Raw genomic sequence first — 23,197 nt, 5'->3', positions numbered from 1 at the left:
ACAGATAACATTCACATGCCACATCTCAGATTTTGGCACTATAAAATACAATTAAATTCAATTCAATAGAATAATTATATATATATATAAACAAAAAGGAAAAAAAAAAGAAAAGGGGGGAGAGAGAGGGGGCAAGCAATTGGCATCTTATTTCTTTCTTCTTTTTTTTCTTTTCTTTTCTTTTTTTTTTTTCCACACTTAAAGTGTCATATCAATAAGGGAAAAAAATCAAACGAGAAAGAATAAAATCTCTTGCACAGAATATGTGGTGCTTTCTTTTTTTATATGTGGCGCCAGGGTGTCACCTCTCATGACTCATAGGATGAAAAGTTACACCACTACTATGCGTAACCACCAATCATACTAGCCAAAATCCCACATACAAACTCAAAAACACCATCACCAATTTCCCACCATCCAATCCATCAGCCCCATTATTATCAGCCGTCTGATCTCCCACATCATCACCCTCTGGTGCATCTGCGTCCGAGGCATCATCATCACCCTTGGGTGCCTCAGCCTTGGGCGCCGGTGCCGGCTTTGGCGTTGGTGCAGCCTTAAACAACTCCCTAGGCAACAGAACCTTGTTGATCTTATAAACCACCAACGGCTCCTCATCCTTTACAGTCCCCGTTATTTTCGCCGTCACGACCTTCGTCTTCAACGTCACCTCCTCCCCGTCGTTTTGTACGGTGAAGTCGTACTTGTTGGCTCCGTCGGTCGCCAGAGTGTTCACAACTCCGTTACTGGACTTCAGCATTTGCAGCGACTGATACACGGGAATGCCGTGATATAACAGCAACGACACCTTCTGAGGCGCCGTTAGGTTCTTGTACTTGGGCATGAATCCGCTGAGAATGGTGTCGGTCGGGCAAAACACCGTCAGCCCTCCGTCGATGTTCTCGTTGAATGTCGAGCCGACTCCCGAAGATATCAACAAGTCGGCGAAGGTTTTGCATCCTTGCTTCGACAGTATAGCCGTTAAATTCAGGTCGCTTGGCCCCGCCGTCGGTGCTTCGGCTTCGGGGGAAGTTAAAACCTGACCATTTTCATTCGAAAATTGTTACACAAAACACTCATTGAGTTCCATTTACCAAAGAATAAGTGGGATATGTTGACGATACGTGAAACTTGAAAATTTCTAACGGTCTTCAAGGAAAAAAAGAAAAAAAAAAAACGATTTACCTGACTGATTTGTATGACAGAGATATTGTACGGGATCTCCTCAACTGACTTGACATAGACAGCATCAAGCTTGCCGTCATTATCTTCAGCGCCAAAGCCAACTTTTCCAGCTTTGAGGTTGGTGATATTGACGTACCCTGAGGATCCAGGGGCGGAGCCGGTGGCTTGGAACATGGTGGAAGTCAAGGCAGTACCGTTTGTTATCTGGTGGAGCTTCTTGGAGCCGAAGTAATCGACGAGGACGTGGAGGGAGAGGACGTTTCTAATGGTGTAAAGAGAGAGATGCTTGGAGAGGAGGGATGACATGGCGGCATTGTCGACGGCGAGGACGGTGATGGTGAGGCGGCGGTTGATCTCGGAGGCAAGGTGGGTGAGGGTGAGATAGTGGTTGAAGGTGGAGAAGTCGGGATGCTTGGCGAGTATACGGGTGATATTATGGGCATGGGTGCCGGTGGACGATAAGAATAAGAAGATGAGAGGGAGTGCGAGCATGACGGAGAGAGGTGGCATGACTTTCCTCGTCATCGCGGTGGGTGTGGTGGTGTAGAAGGATAAGGAGGTTTTGGGCCTCTGGTTTTGAAGCAGTGGATTGATGGATGAGTGATCTGAGCGACCGGAATTAATGATATGGGAAAGAACGTACGCGCTGGAAGTACCGATTTAAGTAAGGAATTATATGTAAGAGATGGTCTCACACTACATATCTTTATTTTTTATTTTTATTTTATTAAATTAATTAAATTATACTATTTATCATCCATAAAATACAAATTTAAAAAAAAAAAAAAAGTGAAGTGTATATAATGAGTAAAAAATAAAAATAATAAATAGATTTATTCTATATATAATTATTAGGATCAAATTAATTAATATATAATTTGTAGAATGATACAAAATTATATATGGACGCTAGCTAGGTAGCTAGCTTGGCATTTGGTTGGAGGAGGATGGTTGCAGGGGTCCACGTTAATGGGGTTTCGATCGTATGGTCACCTAATCATGATCGATCATTAGGGAGTTTTTTATTTTTTATTTTTTTTCAAAGAGAAATTGAGGGTTGATAGATAGCTACAGGTACGTAGGATCCTTTTGAAAAACCATGGTCACCGACAAAACTAATTATACTTGCAGGGGGATATAATTTGAATATAGATCATGTTAACTGATGCATGCATGCATGCATGCAAGTTATTTATTTGTTGCTTCTATATTATAAATTGCTCCTTAATTTGATCAATAATATAATTATGATCACATATATAATATTTTCCATGCTTCTTCAATTCGATTGATTCAGTACTACTACTAATACAGCTACTTGATTATATATATATATATATATTTATATGAAGTCGTCAAGAAGACAAAAGTGCATGCAAATTTTTTGTAGTAACTTGAACTATCAGACATCCTCAAAGGAGAGAGCTAGCTAGCTCGAAGGAAGGTTAGGTATAACTCCGGCCCCTCTTCTTTTTAAACCAAATTAAAGTAGCATATATAAGGAAAGCAGCACAATCAAAGAATATTTATATATGTCATCTGGGCCATGTGGCCTTGATTGATACAAATTAACAACCACTATATTTGATTAAGGAAGTCTCCACACTCTCACTAATTAATAATTGCATGGCCCATCACTCCCAATCAATCAAATAGCAAGCTGTTTGTTACAAATTATGTCGTTTCTAATTCAATCGTGTCCTCATGCATGCATAATGATGCGTGCTTCCCTTTCTCCTAAACTTATGGGACCCGTACGTGTCGGTGGCTGTGTAATCCAGAAAAAAGCCAGCCTGGTATGACGATGGGCGATGGCGTGTCAGGTTAGGCCACGTGGACACAGATCAGACATCAGCTATCTCAATCCCTACAAGAATTCTCAAAATAATTAGATTGTGTCCGTCCAGGCTGTTGTTTTTGTTCCTTCCCTCAAGCAATGTTGTCCTTATTTTCCTGTCTACTAATTTATAACTAAGAAAGTAACATGTCCGTCCATACCAAGGAAAATAAAATTAAGCTTCAATTATTTGGTGCGTCCTGATCTGATATTTATGAGTGGCGGAGTGGTTTGTCCCCACACTTTAATTATGGTTAATTTAGAGGTTAAATGGAATATTAATATTGCAATGAATTAATATCCTAATTGGCTTAATTAGCACAAAATACCACACGTTAATACTAAATTAATGAAGACTACTCATAGCTAGCTGTACATATTTAATTCTGTTACTGTATGGAGTGGGAAATGGGAATCCCTCCCTCACAACTCCCATAACCATCGGCCCCGGCCGTAGCTTCCTGGTCTCGGTCAAAAGGGCAGCAAATTACCCATACAAATCCTGAACCACTCTCTCTCTTTTCTCATTAAAGAAAAAGACAAAAAAACCTTTATGCACTTTCGTTCCCTCCAGAATTTTAATTAGCTATGTACTAACAGTGAAAGGATAAAAAAGTTACAAATCATATTTACAATCATAGACTATATAAACATCGCATATTTATCTTTTAAAAAATAAATAAATATAATATTTATATAAAAAAATTAATTATTTAATAATAGATATTTTTTTTTCAAATGGAGAGTACAGTAATTACACAACTCATAACTGTACCATTATTATTTTTTTAAGCCAATTTATAACTTAAGGGGATAAAATATCCCAAGCCCAAATGAACAAGCTCAATCCACCAAAATTTTCTTACTAGAAGACAAAGGAAGAGAGAAAGATAGGGGGAACAAGGGAAAATAAGAGGTCAAAGGCACAAGGTGGCCAGAGAAAGGTAAGAGAAAAAAGTGGAAATGAGGAGAGAATGTCATACACGTAAAGAAAAATGTGGTAATGCCTCATCACTGCAAGGAGGCATGCAGAAAGAGGGATTAAATAAAAGGGGACGGCCAGAAAAGTACCAGGGGTTCCACTTTGACTTATTCTTCAGTAGTTTCTTCAACCTCACAACCGGGAGCTCCAAAGAAAAGACTTCCTCCAATAAATAGATTCTAGACCTTCATTGTACAGTGAAGATAAGAGACTACGAGAGATTGTAATACAAGCATATTATAGTAGATTTTTTCTCCTCAAATGCCCGGTGGACATAGGCAATATATTGAACCATGTAAATTTGTGTGTTGCTCTTTTTATTTTCTCTATATTTATTTTCTTTTTACCGTCATGGATGTACACACCGACACCATATCTACATGAAATAAAGAGAGGCAGTGTTTTAAATACATGAAATGTATTTGATGGATGACCATTAAAATTCTTCCATATTCATGTATCCCTATTTTTCATGTTCATGTATCCCTTTGATTCATTTATTGTTATTCCCTAAGTTCATGTACTCATTTAATATCATATATATTTCATGCTTATAAAATGGTGTCTTGAGGAGCATTTGTACTAGACTAAAAAAAAAAAAAGTTGAGAAATAATATTTAATTCTTGAAGAACTAATTCTATATATTGTGGTATTTCAATTCACTTGTTACTTTTCTTTAATTTTACAATAAAACGTATATTCTCACAAAAAGAAAAAAAGAAAACCTAAAAAGTTTTTCCTCTGATCAAGACTCTTGATCTCCTGCCTATTCAATGCCATTCTTGTAGAGAGTCCTCGGCATCGGTTCCAAGGGAATGTGGTGGGGGAATAGTATTGAGAAGAAAACAAAAACAAAAGTGGCACGAAAAAGGAGTGTATACATAACATATGCAGTAAAGATTGGTTTCAGTAGAAGACGGGGCAGTTCTTTTTAATAACGCCAGGAGCAGTAGGGCAGAGAGATAAAGGGCACTGTTCATCAGCGCCCCCAATCCATTGGACCTCGTAGATATCTTGAAGAGCAAGAATCATATAGAGTACACTGAAAATAGCAGTCCCTAAATCGAGGCCATTAGACAGATCATAAGCATGCTTAGACCACCACCCTTTGTGCCTGCTGTAAACCCAGAAGTTGAAGATAAAGGCCACGATAAAGAAACTCCATATATGGGCTGCACCCATTGGGGGCATCATTGCTGTGCCCGTAAATATTATTGGGAAATTGATCAGTCTAATCCACTTCTTTTGAGGATATTTGCGACTTAGAATCCAAACCATCACTGGTCCCACCACTCCTATCAGGAAGAAGATGTATAGCCATGCATACTGACCATGCGGTGCAAACACTCGGCTTGGACCAATTCCTCCCCATATCAATGCTCTGTTGTAGGAAGTGGTAACAGAAGGGCATGTCCAGATATTCCCCTCCTCCAGGACGCAGATGTTTTTGATTGAATTGAGCGCCCACCTTGCTGCGAAAATGCGTGTTGTGGATGCTAACAATGCTCCAACAATCTATCATAAATATACGTACGTACTTATATATTATAGCACATGATCTCGCAAAAAATCACACATATATATATTAAAAAAAATAAATATATAGCGATCGAGTTTCTTCATGCAAGTCTCTCATCGATCAGTACTGCTTGCCTACCTGAACGAGGAACATGGATCTTGGAGGAATCTTCATGTAATGTCCCAATTTGAATTCAGCTATAAAGTTCAAGGCATGTAATTTGGTGCTTTGGCAATATGATACAAAAGCGATGTTGGCTATGGGTTTTCCCGGTGACGCATAACCCATGATCATCTCACCAATTAGGAACATTGAAAGAGACTGCACCCACATGAAGAATCGATACCGATCCATGTAATTAATTAATTAATTAATGAAAAAAGCTTCTCGTTCTTTATAGTCACTTTCACTTATAGAGGGGAGTTTTACTGGTAGAAATCTTATAATCTTCATACTTTTTTGAGCAGATCAGTTTTTGTATGTTCTCAAAATTAGTCTTATTAAACACTGATTAATAGACCAAAGGAAAAAAATGCCGCTTACGATTCCAGTTGTAGCTTTAATTGCACCCACGGGAAGAAGTAAAATGGCGGCCACAAGCACTGCAACCAAAAAACCCCAAGTAGGAAGTTGAATTTGGTCTCCATATACCTGGCAATTGAGAATGGAAAGCCCCACGGACAAAGCTATTATTGTGTTGAACCACCACTGAGGTATGGATTGATACTTCTTCATGAGTTCATTGTGAATGTCTTGGCATCTATTTTGGTTTTGCACTGCTTGCTTTATACTTACCCATGCATACCTGAAAGTCACACACGCAAGTACATGATATCATGAGCTCTCTCGTCCATCATCATTATGACTACAACATAATATTAATGTATATATATATATTGATTTTAAGAATTGGGCAATATTAAAATTATCCCACGTACGTACCTTCCGTAGAATAGAAAAAAGTGAGTGAGTGTGGCTGTTAATCCTGCAAATCCAAACCCCATGGTCATGGCGCTGAAGATACTGAAATAGATGTCGGAATAATTATGGTATGCCTGAGGATCAAGTACCATATCGTCGCCAAAGACACTAGCAGTCTTGTAGAACTTTCCATCGTAATCATAAATATTAAGACTGAAAAAGGGGAATCTCTTGGCATTGAATAAATTAGTCCAATATGCAATTGGAGCAATTATATACATCATGGCCACAAATCCCACCAGCTTATTAACTATAGCATATCTGGGATAGGCCATTGGGGATCCTATATAGCCAGTTATGGACATCCAGTCAAGGCTAAAAGAGCCAATTCCAAGACCATGAGAACCTGAACCAATTATCTGTGCTTTGACCGAGCCTTTCCATATCCAACACACAAATGAGACGGTAATGAGCGATACCATATAATAGTTGGACACAACAGAGTAGGCAAACATTGAGACAGAAACAATGAGTACAAACTGTAATTTGCTAATGCCTCCTTTAGGCCTTGATCCTTTTGTCTCATGCAGAGATCTACAAAACAAATATACAAAACAATTAATTATTAGCTAGCTTAATTGTTCAACCAATTTTGTGCATGGAAAAATGTGTATATTTATATAAATATATGTGAGTTTGAGAGGGTGCTAGCTAGCTACTGCCAGATGGCTGGCCTGCTAGTTAGCTAGCTAGCTAGGAGGAGTACTGAACGAGAACAAATAAAATAACCAAGTAATTAGGAAATAAGGAGAGTAATTAACCTGTAAAACGATACGTCCAGTAAGAGAAAAGGAAACCACATATAAGGAGATTCAACAAGGAACTTGAATAACATTCCAGCAAACCCGTATCCAATCATCTGTGTATGCGGTATAGAGGAAGAATTTTACTGAATGTACGTTCTACCATTGATGCTGATTCAATGCATGCATGCTTGAATTATGCAGTAAATTATACAAATGGGCGCTGATGATCAGTATATTTTGTTTTTACTTATAAGAGACATGTACGTATAGCGCAGGTGTCTGAGCTTGGTTATGGAGATCTAGTGGGCTAATCCAGTCGATCAATGAGTTCTTGAAACTATAAATGTTATGTCTGAAAAATAGAAGATGAATCTGTATGTTCGGCCTTCGTCATGAATGCATGCAATTTCATAAAACAATTCAATATCAAGTAAAGCAAATAAAGGTGTTTGATGATGAGTTAATGAAAATGCATGCCAATCAAATAATACGTGTGTGCGCGCGTGCATACTTGTTCAAATGCATGCATGATTCTACCACGTTAATTATTAATGTAGATCGATAGAAAGAACATCTCACTTGAGTTGTTTGGACCAGCAAAAACAATGGTATAAAACTTATTTTCTTGTGGAAGTAGGCTCTTGCAACGTCCATAACGATAATGGATTGAGAAGCTTCGAATCCAGTAGTGGCAAGTATGGTGACCAAAACATGCTCTTTTATGTTGAATGGTCCCGGATTCGTGGAGAACTTAAATTTGGTCCCAGGAATTCTCACTATCTTGTTTGGAATTTTGTTTGCCATTAGCTTTCCAATTAGAAGGATGAATATTTGGATTAGAGAGTTTGTCACATTGATGCCAACTTGTCGATAGAAAAAGATTTGAAACATAGCGGACATGAAAACATTTATGATAGGACCCAAAACCCATATTCGAAAAGTTAGCGCTGGCATAGTTGGATCATCGGTGGTGGGAATCGCATCCCTCACTTGCTCAATTGGAGAGTCGTTGATTTTACCTGACAGTACTGTCAAAATGCCATTTCAAAAGATTTCTGTCAAACTGTCATGTACATATAATACACACATATATATATATATATATATATATAGTAAGTACTTATACGTACGTACTGCCATTATGTTGGCACAACGAATTAAATGCTATATGTAATATGTATATACATGTTCCACGATTTCATGTAATCTCCTAATTCACCCTTGATCTCTAGTAATCTAAATACTCAATATAATACCGCCATTCATATATACTAGCTAGCAAGCTTGCACAACTTTTTTAATGCATTGAGAAATGTTTGTTTGGTTTATGAAATGAAATTACATGATCAATATTAATTTATAGGCTAGCTTTCTTAAAATTATAATTTTTTTCCCAGACCTCACTTTTTGAAATGATTTTGGCAACTCATGCACGTATGATCTATATATATATATATATGCCTAGGGCTGCTAGCTACAAAAGCAAAACAGGACGTAAAGCTGGGAAAGACAGACAGGATACCTGGCTTCTCATGATCGGGTTCCATTTTGGCTTGGTGTTTCTTTTGCTTTAATGGGAGCCCCGAGATATGAATTTGTCAATCCCTTTGCCTCGATCGGTCTTGCTCTAGAGCCAAAAATTGTCTCTCCTCCGTTTTATACGAAACTAATATACTGTGAAAGATCAAATTATCCAACGAAGTTGGAGATCATGAGGAGATGAGGCGGTATGCTGCGCACATGGGTAAATTAAGAAAGACTGAGGCTTAATTTGGGTACTTTTAGTTTGGCATTAATTTGCATGCATGCATCTTTGCAAGCTAGAGATGAGAGTGCGCCAGAATTTGTCGTTCGTTTCTTTCTCTAACAGGTATGTTTATGTCGCCTTGTTAATTTATGGGCAAAATCATGTAGTAAGTCTACCATGCATGCATATATAGAGACAGTTAAATTGTTTTGTTTTGTTTTTGTTTTTCTGCCAGATAGCCAGTAGTTCAGAAAACAGAAGTACAGCTAACAGTACATTCTTAGCGGCCTTGGGGGTGAGCTAGGAGATAGTTATATAAGAGCATTCACATCCGATTTCCTAAAGTTTTTTCTAAATTTTAGCTAAAAAGGACGCTCCCTATAATTTTATCCTAAATTTTACTCATTTTTAAAAAACCTTCTACATCTCATTTCCTATCCTTTCTCTATTCTATTAAAATAATATTTTTCTATTATTTCTTTATTACTTTTTTCTCTCACTTCCATTTTCAAACTTAACTACTTAATATTTTTTCTTATGTTTTGAACTATTATTATAGTGAATATTTTAAACAAAAATTTAAATTATTTTTTTACGGGTTTAATAATATTTTTAAAATTATTATTTTTATATTTTAGTAATTATTTAAATTATTTTTAAAAATATTATTTAAAAGTATAATAAATATGTGTATAAGAAAAAATGTAGTTGATTGAAAAAAGAATTTATTTTATTTATTCAAATAAAATACTAACAAAAAATGATTTAGGGGATGAATCGTGGTTTCCTATATTTAGGAAACCACTGTTCATCCCCTAAATCAAAATCGTAAAATAGGGAATGGGATGGGAGGGGTTTTTGAGATTTTTCCTAAATTTTTTCCTATAATTTAGAGATAATAGTGATTTGAGGAATGAGATGGGAATGCTCTAATTTAGGTGGTAGTGCGTATATTTTGGCCGTCTGAGAATAGTGAGAAGTTGGTTGCCTTCTACTGATCCGATCCATCTTGGTAGGCGTTTCTGTTTTGTTTGCTTCAACTACTTTAACAAGCAAATTAAAAACCAGCCTGATCTGGGTTGGTCTAGCTAGGCTGGATCGATCTCGACAGTGGCTGGCCTACAATTTCGTATTTAAATATTTTTGTTGCTTGCATAATATCATTTTATTTCTTATATGTAAGAACAGATAAATATGCAATATAATATATATATATATATATATATATATATATATACACTACAACAAATTTTAGTTTTAGGGATGAATTAAATTTCATCCTTAAAAGTAATTATTAGAGATGAAAATGTCGTCTCAAAATATGGATCATGACTTTATAAATCCGTTCGAACGGCTAAATATCCATTCGAACTAGATCTTTTGTGATGAATTAGATCGTCTCAAAAATTCAAAACTGTTCGAACGACAAAAAATCTGTTCGAATATAAATTAATATTATGTATGTTTGAATGGTGTATAATCTGTTCAAATAATAACCTTGGCAGGGAAGTAATTTATTTTGCTGGGAAAAGTTCAAAACCGTTCAAACTGCAATTTGTTTGTTCGAACGGGAGAGATTTGGTGGGAAAATCTAGCTGGAAGATTGCAAGACCATTCGAATGACATATATTTCGTTTGAATATGTTCGAAAATATTAAAGTAATAAATATTTTTTCCATTAATTTGTTATCATTTTCAAAATATAAAAAATGTGTATATATTATATATTATGATTTACTATAAATTAAAATATTTACGAACTCATAAATTAATTTTATGTAATTAATTTAAAAACACTTTAGTGATTTCTTTTGTGTTAAATATAATTTTTAGTTAAATAAATATTATCATCCATGCACCACATAATATAAATCAATAATTAATCCAGAAAATACAAAAAAGATATAATTCATAATTAGATCAAATTTACAAAATATCATATACTGTCCATACCAAAAACAAAAGAAACAAAAATAAAAGATTGAAATTACTATGATCTGAGCTCTCTGCACACATCATTGACTACAACTAATTGTCTCTTTACCTGTGTCAGTCAAGTACTGAGCATGTTTCAAAACCTCAAGTTTAGTGGCCCACGGCCAAGCTGCCAACCATGCTATGAGAAGCTTTGACGGGCCCATGCATGGAGTACCTCTTTCCCAATCTGTTATACATGTAACCATTTGACACGTATGGCTAAAACTAAAGTAAAAGGGAAGCTGTCAGCCTATCAAGACTGAAATATATGCCATCAAAGTAAAAACATATTTCATCCATATAGAACAAGAGGGACAACAAACAACTCAACATATATGCATATATCTGTAGAGGGACTGACATATATACGTATGTATATATATAATACATATATGCTTTCTCTCCCTCAATATGAACTGGTGTTACATCATTAATTACAGGTTACAGTTTTTACTTATAGAAAATATTTTAACTACAAAGTGATTATACAAAAATAAACCTATAAACTGATATAGTTTTATATGGTACGTCAGATTGTAAAATTACTTTTATTATAAATTAGATCTAACGATTTCTATGAAACTACATCATTTTGTGAGTTTATTTTGTATAATTTTTTTATGAATATAGTAGTTATCTTTACTAATATGTATCATATCTTATCACCTCCACAATTACACGTACCATCGTTATCTTATCTCCACTCCAGATTAATATCCTTCCCCCTAAACTCCGACCAAGAGAGCAAATGGAATATAAATGCAATCACATAATCAACCCTCCAACTATGGATTACATTTAGCTGCGTGATCTCAGGACATTGTTTCTAGCATCATTACAGGAGCATTGCCCGTGCTATTTATTTGCATAGCCTGTATAGCATATTTTATGTATTCTTTTCTTTTTTATGTATCAATTCCTTTTATAGCTCAAGTTCTGTAACTATATATTGCATTCGAATACTCAATGAAAGTGTGGTTGTTTATACACAATACTTGTTTCAATATTCTCTATATGGTATCAAGAGCCTCATAATCTCAAACGAGAATTTTTTTTCTTAGCTCCTATCATGACTTCATCCATGAGCAACTCTGGTCCCCCACCCATCTTCAACCCAAAAAATACAAATCCTCTCTCCCTTATTGCCATCAACACTACCTCTCAGCTACCTATCAAGCTCACAGCCACGAATTTTCCTTCATGGCGTGCGCATTTTACTTCCCTCTTAATTGGTCATGATCTTCGTGGTTTCGTGGACGGTTCTCTTCCTTGTCCACCACGAGCTACCGATAGTTCCTCTAGCACAAACACTCCCTCCATGTCCCCTGCATACCTTCACTGGTACCATCAAGACAAACTTCTCCTCAGTGCGATTTTCTCATCTGTATCTGAGAATGTCATGCCCCTTATAGCCATAGCTGACACCTCCCGAGAAGCACGGGACACCCTTGCTCGTCTGTTTACAAATCGCTCACGGACCAGGGTGATGCAGCTAAAGGAAACACTCACGTTGCTTCATGGTGGATCTCGCTCAGTCTCTGAATTCTTGCAGTCCATCAAAGCCACGGCTGATGAACTTGCTCTCATTAACACTCCCTTGACCAACGATGATTTTACCCTTTTATGTCCTTAATGGACTTGGCGCTGAGTTCCGTGACATTGTGGCTCCGATTCCTGCTCGAGAGACCTCTCTCATGTTTGAAGAACTTCATGATCTACTCCTTGGACATGAAGCCTATCTTAAACATCTGGAAGCCAACTCCTCAACACTGGTGGCCATCGCCAATATTTCCTACCGCAAAGGCAATTCTTCTCCCAAGAACAACAATCGCCGAAATTCAAAAAAACCTCAGCAGTGCAACAATCGTCCTACTCCAACGTGCCAATTCTGTGATCAACCTGGGCACACAGCCAAGAAATGTCACAAGTTGCACTCTCCTGATGCCGTTGTCAACTGCACAACCACAGCTGGTCAAGAGAAAAAGTGGCTCCTAGATTACGCTACCTCCCACAATATCACCACTGATCTTTCCAACCTCAACATTCACTCCGAATATGATGGACAATATGAGGTTATCATTGGCGATGGCACAGGTTTACCCGTTACTCATGTTGGCTCAATGTGTTTTTCTGCACCTAAACGTTATTTCATTCTTGATAACACCTTATGTATTCCCTCAATTAAAAAAAATCTAATCTCCATTCACAGCTTCACCAAAACTAATCATGTCTTTGTTGAATTTTTTTACTCTCATTTTCTTGTGAAGGATTTGATCACGGGGGCGTCGCTGCTTCGAGGTAATTGCGTTGAAGGTGTGTATCCACTCCCTACACTGGACTATTCGAATAAGCAAACCTTCTCGGCTCTTGTTGCTGGGACACGGGTCTCTCTCGATGCATGGCATAATCGCCTCGGACATCCTTCCCTCAAAGTCATGCAACATCTCCTTTGTCACCTATCTCTTCCCTTGTCTTCCAAGCAGCCCAGTCGTACTTGTGTCTCCTGCAACATCAATAAATCACACAAGCTTCCGTTTTCAACCACATCTGTCACAAGTCACCTTCCTCTTGAATACTTGTATGCTAATGTATGGGGTCTTGCCCCGATTGTTGACAAAATTGGTTTTAAATATTATGTACTATTTGTTGATCATTTCACTAAGTATTGCTGGCTCTTTCCTTTAAAAAATAAATCTGATGTTGCCCCCATCTTCTATCAGCTTGTTCCTCTCCTTGAACGCCAATTTAGTCACAAGATTAGAAACTTGTACACTAACAATGGCAGGGGATTTATTAAACTCAAAGCTTTTCTCAACTCTCAAGGCATTAGTCATCTAACTACTACCCCCCACACGCCGCAACAAAACAGCACTGCTAAACGACGTCATCGACATATTGTCGAGACTAGCTTAACTGTCCTCCACCGTACGAACATGCCCTTAACTTACTGGAATTTTGCATTCAAGACAGCTGTCTACCTAATCAACAGATTACCCTCCCCTGTCCTAAACATGCTAAGTCCTCTAGAAAAACTTTTCCATCGACCCCCCAATTATCTTAAACTTCGCACCTTTGGATGTTTCTGCTTTCCTTGGTTAAAACCATATAACACCCATAAAATGGAATCAAAATCCCTTCCATAAGTCTTCCTCGGCTACTCTAATTCTCAGAGTGCTTATTTATGCCTTCACGTGGACACTAATTGCACATATGTCTCTCGGCATGTCACCTTTGCTGAAGATATATTTCCTCTTCAGCAAATCGTTTCAACTCCAGTGCAAACCAACCAATCGTTCCTTGCCTCGAGAGTACCTCAATGCCCCCCGTTCCTCCAATACATGGTTCGGATGCATCACCTCCTCCTGCAGTGACCCCTACGCATCATGTGCCCTGTGTTCCTCCTTCTTCACTTGAGGTTAGTATCCCTGATACTTGCTCTACATACACTACTTTCTCATCACCAATTCTACTAGAAAGCCAACCTCTACCAGAGGATCAACCTCCATACGCACTCACCCAATGATCACACGCTCCATGATCAACATCTATCGATCAAAACAACTCTATCTGGTCACCAAACATCCTGTCACTCCATCAGTTGAGCCAACGTGTGTTTCTCAAGCTATCAAGGATTCAAATTGGCGACATGCAATGTCAAAGGAATTTACTACTCTGGTTCGACATGACACTTGGACTCTTGTCCCTCCTCATCCATCTCAAAATCTTGTTGGCAACAAGTGGATTTTTTGACTCAAGCGAAACCCAGATGGAAGCATTGCCAGGTACAAAGCCCGACTCATTGCAAAAGGCTTTCACCAACGTCCCGGCATTGACTATGGTAAAACTTTCAGTCCGGTAGTCAAGCCTACCATTGTTCGCCTTGTTCTATCACTAGCACTACGACAAAACTGGCCTCTATTTCAGCTTGACGTTAACAACACTTTCTTGCATGGGACACTTGATGAGGTAGTGTTTAAGCAACTAGCATGTTTCGTAGAGCCTTCTCATCCCTCCTTTGTGTGTAAACTTCAAAAGTATCTTTACGGCCTTAAACAAGCGGCACGTGCATGGTACACTGCTTTGCACCACAGCTTGCTTCAACTGGGATTCAAAAATTCAGCCTCAGATTGTTCTCTCTTCATCTACAATTCCGATGGCATTACCATGCATGTACTCGTCTACGTTGATGATTTTATCCTTACAGGTAATAATCAAACCTATCTTCATCAGTCCATCAGCTTGGGGTTGAATACTCCTTAAAAGAGCTGCAATCTCTTCACTACTTCTTGGGAATTGAGGTCATTCCTATGACTAAGGGTCACTTCCTTACTCAACAAAAATATGTTCGAGACCTGCTTGATCGCACACGCATGGATGGTGCCAAATATGTGAACACACCTCTATCTACCAGCGTCAAGCTTCATCTGGGTGATGGCTCTCCTCCAGTAGATTGCACTGAGTTTCGCTGCATCATCGGTGCCTTACAATACCTCTCTTTCACGAGGCCTGATATCAGTTTTCCTGTCAACAAATTGGCCTAATTCATGCATAATCCCAGCTCTATTCATTGGCAAGCTACAAGAGAATTTTACGGTACTTGAAGCACACTATCCAGCATGGCATCTTGCTTCAACGATCCTCTCCTATTCAGCTTCGTGCCTTCTCGGATGCAATTTGGGCCGGCAATCAAGATGACCGAACCTCCACCACTGCTTATCTTCTCTTCCTTGGTTCAAATTTAATATCATGGCGAACTAGGAAACAAAAGGCAGTAGCTCGATCTTCTACAGAAGCAGAATACCGAGCTCTAGCAGCTACCACCTCTGAAATTGCATGGGTCAAATCCCTTCTACTTGAACTCGGTATTCCTCTCTCAGCACCTCCACTACTGCTATGTGACAATGTAGGTGCCACTCACCTCAGTCTCAACCCAGTCATGCACTCATGCATGAAACATATTGCCATTGACCTTCACTTTGTTCGTGACTATGTTACCCGTGGAGCACTAAAGGTTGCTCACGTTCCAACTCAAGACCAACTGGCTGATCTACTCCCCAAGCCGCTCTCTCGTTCACGCTTTCAGCTCCTCTATTCCAAGATTGGTTTAACAGATGGCACACCATTCTTGCGGGGGCATATAAATGCAATCACATAATCAGCCCTCCAACTATGGGATTTCATTTAGTTGCGTGATCTCAAGATATTATTTCTAGCGTCATTACAGGAGCACTGCCTGTTCTATTTATTTGTATAGCCTATATAGCATATTTTCCATATTCTTTCCTTTTTTATGTATCAATTCCTTTTATAACTCAAGTTCTATAACTATATATCGCATTCGAATACTCAATGAAAGTGTGGTTGTTTATACACAATACTTGTTTCAATATTCTCTATATGGAATACCCTAACAATAACAATCCTTCTATCATATTATTCATTTAGCAATCCACACAACACCTACCTTGACCTTAAAATGGAAGCGCCACCACCACTGCCACCATCGCCTCACCCACCCTTCCCGATGACACTACCACCAATACCCACATGAGGAGATCCACCAGAGCCATAAACGTGCCCATGATGATGCCCCATTACCCCACCATACATCCCTCCATAAAATCCCCCAACCCCATTAAAGCCACCATTATCACTTGTCCCAAAGCTCACCACCCCACCGGTCCCTCCACCGCACGCGGCAACCCCATCACCACCATCCTTCTCACCTTGCCTCCCCACCGAGCTCTTCTCCCCCTCCATCTCCCTATACTTCTGCAGATAAATCTCAAGCGGCTCCACATACTCCTCAAACCCCAGAGTAGTCATCGCCCATAGCAAGTCATCTCCATTGATCGTCTTCCTCTTCTCTCTCTGGCACTTGACCGAGGCCTCCCTAATTATAAAGCTTATGAACTCTGAGACACATTCCTGCACTGTTTCCTTAGCGTCCTTTGAGATTTTGGCATTTGTGGGCAAGGCCTTCTTCATGATTCTGCTCATGTTAGCGATGGGGAGGAACCTGTCTTGCTCTCGAGATGAGAAGTCGTTGTTAGCGTTGTTGTTGTTGTGCCCCCCTGACTCGTTGTCCAAATCAGCCATCGGCTTTTCTACTTTTGCGTCTGGTTGATTTTCACATACTAGACCCTATTCAAAAACTTTGAGCTTGAAGCTTTTTCTGGGAGGGGAACTGCTATGGGTCTTGAATTCAGGACCCAAAATGTGTCCCGAATAGGGTTTTTTTTTTTAATCATCATAAATATTTTTTAAAAAAATAAAAAAATTATAACATCATTAAAAAATATTTTTTTAATCATTTGATAAAAAAAAAATTCATTCAGGACACATTTTGGATCTCGAATTTGAGACCCAAAATATTTCGGGATCCAAAGTATTTCCCTTGGAGTGATTCAATTCTACCAAATGAATCGAACTCACTAACTTCCATAGACCCAATTCTGATAGAATTGCTCGAAATAGGCCGTTCAACAACTTCAAGCTAGAAAGACATAGAGGTCTAAACTGTATAGAATTTTAAGCCGTGAAATTATACGGGTATGATCAAGATTTTCAAAAGACTCCTGCTATAAGTTTTCGGAAATAAAGATTCACAAAATTGACCTAATACAAAACTTTTCAGACACGCAATCTTCTACTTCTAATTGAGTTTTAGAAAAAACAGACTAGTTTCCAAATCTTTTTAGGTATGACCGGACATTGCATACTAAATTCCAAAACTTTTCCGCCGAAAGAACCAAGTAAAAAGTTTTCTGAGGTACAAATGACAAAGCAAGGAAAAAAAATGCCCAGTCATAAAAAAGAAAAAGGAACGGAGAACTTGTTAATTCACAGAATAGAAAATACAATCTGAGGAGGGAGGGATTTGGAGGAGATTGGGTGGAAAGGCGAAGGGCAGAATTGGGAATAGTGCCGAGCAAGGAGGAGCTCCGGGAATGGGGTGGAGTTGCAGAGATGGAGATGTTAAGGTGTTGGGGTCCGTTGGATCGTTGAGGTAATCATGGCATCGAGCACGACACGTGGGTATATCTAGACCGTTTATTTGTCGATAAGAATTGGGTACTAGGGTGGTTCGGAAGCGTTTGATTGTTATAAACTTATATGGGGTCTAGTGCGATCAGCTGTTGCGAATGTGACACGTGGGTCGTACAGTAAGTAGATACTGCCTGTTTTTTACTAGATGCAAATTTAGTACATAAATTTTCGAAAATTTGAAAAACAAAGAGGATTTACATGATCATGCTTAATTATATGTGGGGAATTAAATTTGTGAGGGTAGAAATAAGCTAATTGAGTAATGCTACATGTAGTCGTAAAGTGCATAAATATTGTAGAGTCATTTTGAAAAAGAGTGGAGTCTATTATTAAAAAAATAATTTTTTTTCATGTGAGTCTCGTATATATTTATTTTTTTTAAAGTGATTGCACGGTACTTGTGTACTCACAATTGTAACTATCATTTTTCTTATAATTAATTATGTTAGCATGTAAACTTTTTTGTGTAAGATTTGTGTGTAAACCGGTACCTCTTTTTTTTTTTTTTGAATGAAACATACTCATTTCATTAATAAATCGAAGTTACAAATGTGACTTATCAATACAAGAAGTTCCAATACATAAGAAATCCAGTCTATAAGCCAACTAATGCAACAGCTCTGGGGCTTCCCAACACACAAATACATTTGTGGCGGATATTGTCTTAACTTCTAATCCAACTCTCTCGTAACTGAGAAAGCGCTCTGTAAAAACAGAACTAAATGGCCCTCTCTATCCTCCCAAGGAAGAAGAGTACGGGACACTGCTATGGACATCAAATCCCATAGCCTATTCCTATTTTATTAAAAACTAAACTAACAAATAACTACAAATAACCACATTAACAACTACAAGACCACAAGCTCTGGTGAGACCCCAGACGTCACGCCCACCGCAAGCATCGTCATCTCGAGCCCTGGTGGAACGAGCACCCAACGTACATACGGACTACAACAGCCCGGCCGTATAACCACTAGCCGTAGCATCGCCCATCACTCTCGAAAGCCTTGTCCCGGATTACGTCCAATCTAAAGGCCCAAACCTCACTAGGGTCAACAAAAATAACACCAACACCAGAAACAAAACAATTACAAAATACTGAAACGGACAACAACAAAGTAACAAAATAAAAAACAGAACAAAAAATACAAAACGGGTGAACAGTACACAATGGTCGGCAATGTTTCGTGCAGAAACTGTTCACGCTGGGAGGAAAGCCGACGGTCAAACTTGGAAGACCCGGAATCAAAGGTTCCACAGCAACCGAGCGTGGTGTCGGGAGAGGGCTCTTCGGTGGCGCGTGAAGGCCACGCACCAACGCTGTCCAGAATTTCATCCCGCGCGTGCGGGCTACACGCCACTCCGATGGATGCCGGATTGGAGGCGCATGTAGAGATGTGATGGCTGGAAAGACTCGAACAGCGATCCTCCCTTATTCGGCCTAAAATCAAAAAACACAACAAAAAATACTATACAGAAATTAAATAGACATAGAAAAGGAAGAGGGCATTGGAGCCGAAGCTCCCACCCCCTTTCAACAGATCTAGTGTTTAGGGTTAGAGAGAAAGGGGGGTTTTGGTTTGGGTTTCGCAGAGAGAAAGGAGTGTCTGTGTAAACCGGTACCTAATACTACTTCTCTATGCACTAAGAATTATAATTATAACGATGAGCTTATTATTTTAGGGCATTTATCTTCTTCGTAATTAAATAATGACATTTGCAAAAAAAATAAAAAGGTGTTCGAGTTCAAGATACTTTCTTCTGCAGTATGTACTACGGTTTATTTTTTAGTTAAATCAACGAGGCTTGCTTAGAAAAAAAAAAAATACATAAATTGCATTCATATAAACTATTTTGGATTTGTATTAGTACATCTTTATTGAAATTATTGAATGAATTCACTTTCTAAATTAACGTACTTAATTATATATGATTTTAAATACTTAGTTTGGATTTAATATGTGTTTTATATATATATATATATATATATTTTTATAACATTGGCATATATACCTTAGACCTTAGTCAGTCTTCGACTCTTCTCATAATCTTCAAGATAAGAAGAAAAATACTGGCATGGTGCAGAAATTAAGAGTACTGGCCATGAGCGAGCTACTTAGGTGCTGATTAACGCTTCATGGGAATTAAATTAAGCTAGCAAAAGTTGTATTTTATTAGCTATGTACGTACTTTAGTTTCCATCATTAAAAATTGACATCATATTATTAAACTCGTAGGTAATTAATTATATATGCATCTAGTGAATTAATTAATTAGATTAATGGTATAAAAACAAGCTGCTGCTAGCTAGCTGGTTCTCGGCGCTCATGTCTCGTGAGCTGTCTTCTATGGAACCCACATGAGAACACGACTAGTGCTTCTGAAACATTATTAATGGAGGATCAGTTGGATGCATACCAAATGAACAAAAAGATCAAGGACCAGAGACAAAGTAAAAGGAGTTCATGCAAGTGGAAGATCAGAAAACAAAGGGCCATATATATATATATATATAGTACAAGTACTACTACTGCTACTACTACTACTGCCTTGGTCATAATCAAACGGGTATCCAAAGTTTGGGATCAGCAGAAGCTAATTCACAGTGCACAACAAGCTAGAAAGCAAATTAACGGAAGGTACACCTAGTGAAGTATGACATCCTACATTCATGATTCAACGAAATCCATGGAGGATCAAAAAAAAAAAAACTTAATTTGTGTAATATATAGTGAAGTCATTCATTTATATATAAACTGATCCAAAACGCAACTCAAGCTTCAATCTCAAACCTTGAACACTTGATGGAGCCCATGGATATGTCAATCTCAATCAAGTTGTCCTCCTCGTTCATCTCAGATAAGAGCTCCATCAAACAACGTGGCTGGAAAATGGATTCTTGAGAGAAATCTGGCACCTTCTCATGTTGCTTTTTATCCTTTGTCTTCATCACTTCGTTATGACCAACATACTGCCCACTTGGAAGGGCAATTTCAATCAGACTTTCCTCGTCAGAAATCGAACCATCTGAGCAATCTGGGCTTTGATCCAGCTTTTGATCTCGAAACGGCCATTCAACTTCTGATTCCTCACTAGTCGACAAGTAGTACTTATACTGCCATTCGCTCTCTGATAGCGAATTATAATTAGGTGATGTGACCAAGTGGTCATGAATCTCACTCTTACCTTCTTCGGATTTGTCCTCCTGTGTTTTAGTTTCACTTTCGGGCTGAGATTCTGAAACATCTTCCATCTGCGATGAACTTTCTTGTTCAGACCCTATATCCTGATCTTCTCGGTTCTCAGCTACCACTGGTTTGTGCTTTGAGAATGTGAAGTACATGGCAGACAAGATAAATACTGTAGATGAAAGCTGGAACAAGGATGAGAACCCTAGGCCCGAGAAACCAGCAGAAATCAGGAATATTAATGGAGCAAGAACGGCAAACCAAGGTAGTGGGTTTCTAAAGCAACATAAAGCAGAAGCCATTTGATCTTTAACTGTGTTTACCAGATTCATGAATTAGAAAAAGCCTAGCGGCCTACTAATCAGTTATCCCGAGAAAAGTAATTATGCAAGAAAAAGGAACTAACTTTCGCTTTTATCGAACAGGAAGAACAGCAGATGAGATCAACGGGAGATAAGAATGGTCGACGGAATTAAAAGATGCATGATACTTTTACTGAGACATAGGAATTAAGCTATGATATAGATCACGGGCGTGCAAAAGAAGAGACATTGAAGTGTTTCTTTTAAGGTTTGAAAAAGCAAAGTAGCTAAAGCTGATACCATAAAATTAGATGATGTATCTACTATTAGATCAGAAAAGCGAATACATGAGCAGGCAAGGATAACGTTCTTTTGTTCAAACAAAATGGCTATGGCAGTTTAAAGCTCCACTGCTTTTCTTGCTCAACTACTAGAAACGACAAATAGCTAAAAGGGAAAGGTTTCGTTCATGGGATTCAAACAGAATCTGCAGATGATATTAATAGGCAGATGAAAAGGGAATGAACAAGAAAAAAAACCATGACAGAACGAATCCAAGTGCACTGTTCTTAGAGATTTGAACAACAGATGTACCTGCACTGGCATGCACAAAAGGAGATAGCTAAGCAAACATTGTACTTCAATTCTTGTTTGTTTCTTTTAAAATTTGACATACACTGAAACCAAGTTACCGAGTTGTTTCTCCTATCACAGACTCACAGCTCCCCAGGCTCCATTGCTCCTAAAAAACTGGGTTTTTGTTTCCTAAATCCAATCGGGTGAGGTGATTTCCTCTGCGACTGATTCTCTTGAAGACCCCCAAAACCCCAGGTTTCCCACTACCGGTTCACAGTCTAAGGGCTTGGGAATGAGAGAAACCATGTGCACATACCTGCGCTCACCACATGGCACTTCCCCTGGGCCAATTTCTAGGCCACAAATTAAAATCATGATGGGACAAAGAAAATGAATACATCCGGAAGAGATGGATGAAAAAACTGTATGTATTACTTTTCTAGTACTCTGGTTACCCCTACTACAGAACCATACCAGTCTGCCAGAAGCTTCATCATCCAATTAAGAATCACTCTTTGCTTCTTTTACCGAAATAACATCCATTTATAGAAGCTTTCTTTTATTCAAAGGTCTCGTCAAATTGGACAAAAAAGACCCATTTTGTGCTGATCAAACGAACTTTCTTTAATTCAAACAATTATTTATAAATATATGTGCCATATTACCATATATGATCAATGGTAGCTCAGACGTACTCAGAAGACAGCTTTAATTAGAAATTCAGAAACGACTTATCTGCAATGACCTCAAGTACTGAAAAAAGGCAATCACCAATTAGCATTGTATTCGCGTTCTTATATAGATATATAGAAATGACTGAGAGTCTATCACTACCGTATTCTCAGTCATTTGAAGCAAGAAGTGGCAAGTACTTTATCCCACCTTTTGTTTTTTTTATATGAGTTTTTTCATTACTATCATCATCAGGTACTTCAGAAAGAGCTGAGTCCATGCAGGCGAAGAAACGAAAGAAGAATATTTAGACAGGTCGAACCAATTTAACCGCGGATAAAAGCCAAGCAAATGTTCAAATTACTAAATTTTTAAAATTACTCTATCTCATGATATAATTGCAATTATAACCCAACTATATTATATGATCAATT

At 38.2% G+C, this 23,197-nt stretch overlaps 4 protein-coding genes across 4 annotated transcripts; all 4 read right to left on the bottom strand.

Annotated features, from left to right (window-relative positions):
- Window positions 1-252: 252 nt before the first annotated feature.
- On the bottom strand, window positions 253-1,858 carry LOC109000734 (fasciclin-like arabinogalactan protein 2). The gene is made up of 2 exons (XM_018977705.2): window positions 1,186-1,858; window positions 253-1,039 (listed from the first exon to the last, which is right to left on the bottom strand). The coding sequence occupies exons 1-2, from the start codon at window positions 1,708-1,710 to the stop codon at window positions 359-361; spliced, it is 1,206 nt and encodes a 401-aa protein (XP_018833250.1). The 5' UTR covers window positions 1,711-1,858; the 3' UTR covers window positions 253-358.
- Window positions 1,859-4,911: 3,053 nt separating this feature from the next.
- Window positions 4,912-8,798, bottom strand: LOC109000725 (oligopeptide transporter 5-like). The gene is made up of 8 exons (XM_018977695.1): window positions 8,774-8,798; window positions 7,831-8,279; window positions 7,267-7,364; window positions 6,467-7,039; window positions 6,320-6,329; window positions 6,068-6,175; window positions 5,663-5,845; window positions 4,912-5,520 (listed from the first exon to the last, which is right to left on the bottom strand). The coding sequence occupies exons 1-8, from the start codon at window positions 8,796-8,798 to the stop codon at window positions 4,912-4,914; spliced, it is 2,055 nt and encodes a 684-aa protein (XP_018833240.1).
- Window positions 8,799-16,483: 7,685 nt separating this feature from the next.
- LOC109000722 (nuclear transcription factor Y subunit B-3-like) lies at window positions 16,484-17,074 on the bottom strand. Its single transcript, XM_035694654.1, has 2 exons — window positions 16,690-17,074; window positions 16,484-16,659 (listed from the first exon to the last, which is right to left on the bottom strand). The coding sequence occupies exons 1-2, from the start codon at window positions 17,072-17,074 to the stop codon at window positions 16,484-16,486; spliced, it is 561 nt and encodes a 186-aa protein (XP_035550547.1).
- A 3,506-nt stretch (window positions 17,075-20,580) lies between these two features.
- LOC109000731 lies at window positions 20,581-22,425 on the bottom strand. Its single transcript, XM_035694653.1, has 2 exons — window positions 22,208-22,425; window positions 20,581-22,114 (listed from the first exon to the last, which is right to left on the bottom strand). Exon 2 carries the CDS (start codon window positions 21,543-21,545, stop codon window positions 20,799-20,801), a length of 747 nt encoding a protein of 248 aa, XP_035550546.1. The 5' UTR covers window positions 21,546-22,114; window positions 22,208-22,425; the 3' UTR covers window positions 20,581-20,798.
- Between the last annotated feature and the right edge of the window lie 772 nt (window positions 22,426-23,197).

This window comes from Juglans regia, chromosome 10 (genome assembly GCF_001411555.2).
Source record: "Juglans regia cultivar Chandler chromosome 10, Walnut 2.0, whole genome shotgun sequence".
NCBI lineage: Eukaryota > Viridiplantae > Streptophyta > Magnoliopsida > Fagales > Juglandaceae > Juglans > Juglans regia.
The sequence above is the reverse complement of the archived record's forward strand: the minus strand, read 5'-3'. Positions and strand labels throughout refer to the sequence as shown.

What these genes read in the sequence shown, in the direction of transcription:
- LOC109000734 (XM_018977705.2), bottom strand. Translation starts at nt 1,710, where the DNA reads ATGACGAGGAAAGTCATGCCACCTCTCTCCGTCATGCTCGCACTCCCT. An exon ending in CTGTCATACAAATCAGTCAG is followed by an intron (nt 1,040 to 1,185) that starts GTAAATCGTTTT and finishes GAAAATGGTCAG; the next exon opens with GTTTTAACTTCCCCCGAAGC.
- LOC109000725 (XM_018977695.1), bottom strand. Translation starts at nt 8,798, where the DNA reads ATGGAACCCGATCATGAGAAGCCAG. An exon ending in CTGGACGTATCGTTTTACAG is followed by an intron (nt 7,040 to 7,266) that starts GTTAATTACTCT and finishes TTTGTTTTGTAG; the next exon opens with ATCTCTGCATGAGACAAAAG. An exon ending in TTAAAGCTACAACTGGAATC is followed by an intron (nt 5,846 to 6,067) that starts GTAAGCGGCATT and finishes ATGTGGGTGCAG; the next exon opens with TCTCTTTCAATGTTCCTAAT.
- LOC109000722 (XM_035694654.1), bottom strand. Translation starts at nt 17,074, where the DNA reads ATGGCTGATTTGGACAACGAGTCAGGGGGGCACAACAACAACAACGCT. An exon ending in GAGGCAAGGTGAGAAGGATG is followed by an intron (nt 16,660 to 16,689) that starts GTGGTGATGGGG and finishes CGTGCGGTGGAG; the next exon opens with GGACCGGTGGGGTGGTGAGC.
- LOC109000731 (XM_035694653.1), bottom strand. Translation starts at nt 21,545, where the DNA reads ATGAATCTGGTAAACACAGTTAAAGATCAAATGGCTTCTGCTTTATGT.